Below are 3,280 nucleotides of genomic sequence, written 5' to 3' on the forward strand. Positions count from 1 at the left end.
TGTCTGTGCTTCTAACATCAGAAGAAAGACAGACAAGATAAATTATGAAGGAGAGAGCACTGAAGAAGGTTGGTGTGGCATTTAATGCCCACCGCGAAAGCCAAGTCTTGGGAGTATCAGTTGTAAACATGTTTGACTTAGCCGCTTCTGAAACCTCACGAATGAAACGCTGTCGGCCTTCGATGCGAGCAATGAGCGAACCGAATCCATACTCTGGTGTGGAGGCAATTGTGCTAGAGATCCCTGCATTCTCGGAACCAAGCTGATTGGCAACGTAAAGCCGAGCGCTGAAAAGTTGGTTCAAAATCTTCATATATGCGTTTTCGGCCTCAGGTTGCTCTGGAACGCTGATGGCTGTGGAGATCTCCTCTGGAACTTTTTCCCTGCCAACTTGAAGGTTCTGGATTGGTGAGTCGGCCTCAAGGTTCTGAAATATGTCGCGGAGGGTTTGGGAAGCTGTTGAAGGCTCGATATACCCCAGTCTATAACCGACAAGTTGAGGAGCCCTTCCGCTATTGGCTGGTTGCGACAAGCTTGACAAAAGGTCCAGGAACGCAGGGCCCCATCGAGTAGTCTTACGCACCTGCTCCATGACTGCAATGCGCTCGATCGACTTCGGGATAGTATGAGATATTTGGCCACCAATCCAGGGACGATAGAGACGAGCAGTGATGACTCCAACGTTTGCGAAATCGGCTTTGCTGCTCGGGTTCCTGAGGACATCGACAAGGACGCCGGTGGAGCCGAAAACGAAGATGGCCGATTGCGCATTATCCGGTCCCACGTATTCGATAGCATGATACTGACGCCCAGATAACTGCGACAATGCATCCCATATTTTGCTGGTTATTTGGAAGATATCAGAAGCGTCCACGGGCCGTACAGTTAAGGGTTCCACTGTCGTGGCTGATGAACTCGCGGGAACGCCATCCGAGCCGCTGTCGCTCCCGGACGAGGAGGCGGAGAAATGCCCATTGGCAGACGTATTCAGCGGCAATGAAAGCTGGGAAGCGGATAAACCGGTAGCGTGTCCCTCGCTTGCTCCCAGATCTTCCTCCACAATGGTAGCCACACGCCCCGAGTTCGCATACAATGTGTGCGGAGCATTCGACGACACGTGAGCGTGCTGAACAAGTTCCAAATCCAGGATTTTCTTCACGAGCTCCGGATCCTCCGACGCAATCGGCTTATCCTGGTGGGAATTGGTTGCGTCGAAGAAATGGATCACTCCTTTCCCCGACTTTGCCGCAAGAGAATGTGCGGTCAAGGCAATATCCTGAGCCTCTTGCAATGTTTCTGAATGCAGAAAGGAAAATCCACATTGGCGGATAGAGCTAACCACGGAGTAATCGGGGAAAGGGGCTGGATCCAGACAAACATGAATGACGAGGGGGTAGTTTGCCAGTTTATATAGGTAGGGTATGGATGGAAGGAGGACAGAAGAAGAGGCAGTGAGAGCAACGCGGTGCCCCGACTGCAACGGCTGGAAGGCCGATAGTAGCGGGTCCTCATTCTGGCGAAGGGAGCGGATCTACCATGGGAAGAAGAAGGAGTGGAATTTATTAGAGCTATGTCTATATAGCAGTAGCAACAGGCGAATTAAAAGAGTTACCATACCTCCGGGAACCCCTGCGACACTATTCCCCGCACATTGTCCGCAGAGAGTTTCCTGAGGTGTTTTGAAAAGAGCGAATCGGCCTGGAAGGGATGGCTGCACAGACAAGACAAGGTCGCTCGAGAGATAAGCGATCCTCGCGACTGTGCGGTTGAAACCAGATAAAATTTAGCATGAAAGATCATCTCCAATTTCAACGAGCAGTATTCACTTCAGCCAGTGCAACACACAAGGGCAACCTACCGGCCTCGCCCGCAGTTGACACCGATCCCATCGCAACTGAATTGAAGGCGGGGGTGACGAGCTCGATACCAGAGCGCAGGCGTAACCTCAACCACAGTCAATCCAATCCCGACGCACTCTATAACGGTTGAGATACCAACAGCAATGGTAAGGATGAGAAGCAGAGAGAAAAAAGAAAACCGAGTTGCTTATCCACGCCATCATGATTACTATTACTACTATTTCCCTGCCCATTCGGCCAGGCGTCGTTGTTGCAGTCTTTCGACGAGGTGTGATTGGTCTGCGATCACGACATCGGTGCAAACATGCCAAACTGGGCAGTGGACACCGCAGAACTTGGCGTCTTCTGCGTGCTTTGTGCTGCTGGCCGGTGTGGGTGTGGGTGCTTGGGGGTTCTAGTTGAACGTGAGTGGGGAAAAGTTGAAAAAAGTTGAACAGGGTTAGAAACTAGTTTTTCGTTTTCGTGGTTGCCCTCGCTCCCACCATGGTTAGGATCGCGGTCCGACAAGAAAGTTGAGCGTGGTTCGAAAAGGAAAATCAAAGCTTCTCACCACAACATATGCTGAATAGTTCTTCGAGACATTGTTGCAATCCTATTACATTGTACTTATATGATATGTTTCTCCTTTAGATGCAAGCATATGCTATTCATTGCCAGCCATTTAGAAGAATACCTAGTTGCTAGGTCCTGTTGATGGTTGACGCTGATAAATATATAAATATCAATGATAGGCGCACATTGGAATGAGCGAGTGCCTGCAGCCACCTAGTTGAGCGTGGTTTGAATCAGTAAGGTGATCCTCGATCCGAGTGAGAATTTTCTCACCATGTTCAACTTTCGCTAACCAGATTCAACTAGAACACGCCTACCTGCCTTGGCCCACCATCCATGCTTCAGGTGGAGATCCTGTGGAGTTGTGATCGATGTGACACCATTTCCCACAGCTCTGACGAGATCAACAATGATCGGAAAAAAAAAAAAAAAAATTGAAAAAAAAAAAAAAAATTAAAAAAAGGTCTCGTGCAAAAAAAGCCAATGCCAAGAGATCTTGATTCGGTCCTCAATTGATCGTCTCCTCGAAAATATACGAAGTAACCCGTTCAGCAAATAAACCAATATGTCTGCCAGGCAGTGTTTGGCGCATCAGGCAATTCATCCCTCTTCAATTCAAGAAGATAAGCCATGAAAAAAATAATGCTAAAGGAGGATGGATAGGGAAAGAAAAGGTAAACGTCGACACAAGCGAAACACGACAGGGCGCAATGCTGCCGTGAATGAATAAATAAATAAGCATATATGTAACTCGAAAAGTGTCAAGGTGAATTGGGGAAACAAAAGAGAGAATGAGTATATGCATGTACTCCAGGAGCAGGAAACAGACATCATGGAAAAACAGAAAAGATGCAGTTCCTTTAAATAGA

General features: G+C 48.3%; 1 protein-coding gene across 1 annotated transcript; it reads right to left on the reverse strand.

Moving 5' to 3' along the window:
* Positions 1-81: 81 nt before the first annotated feature.
* HCAG_01033 (predicted protein) lies at positions 82-1,889 on the reverse strand (the record flags this gene model as incomplete). The annotated part of the gene is made up of 4 exons (XM_001543937.1): positions 82-106; positions 213-1,531; positions 1,613-1,758; positions 1,859-1,889. 4 exons carry the CDS (start codon positions 1,887-1,889, stop codon positions 82-84), a joined length of 1,521 nt encoding a protein of 506 aa, XP_001543987.1.
* Positions 1,890-3,280: the final 1,391 nt, after the last annotated feature.

Source organism: Histoplasma capsulatum, genomic scaffold (assembly GCF_000149585.1).
Source record: "Histoplasma capsulatum NAm1 scaffold_1 genomic scaffold, whole genome shotgun sequence".
Classification (NCBI taxonomy): Eukaryota; Fungi; Ascomycota; class Eurotiomycetes; order Onygenales; family Ajellomycetaceae; genus Histoplasma; species Histoplasma mississippiense.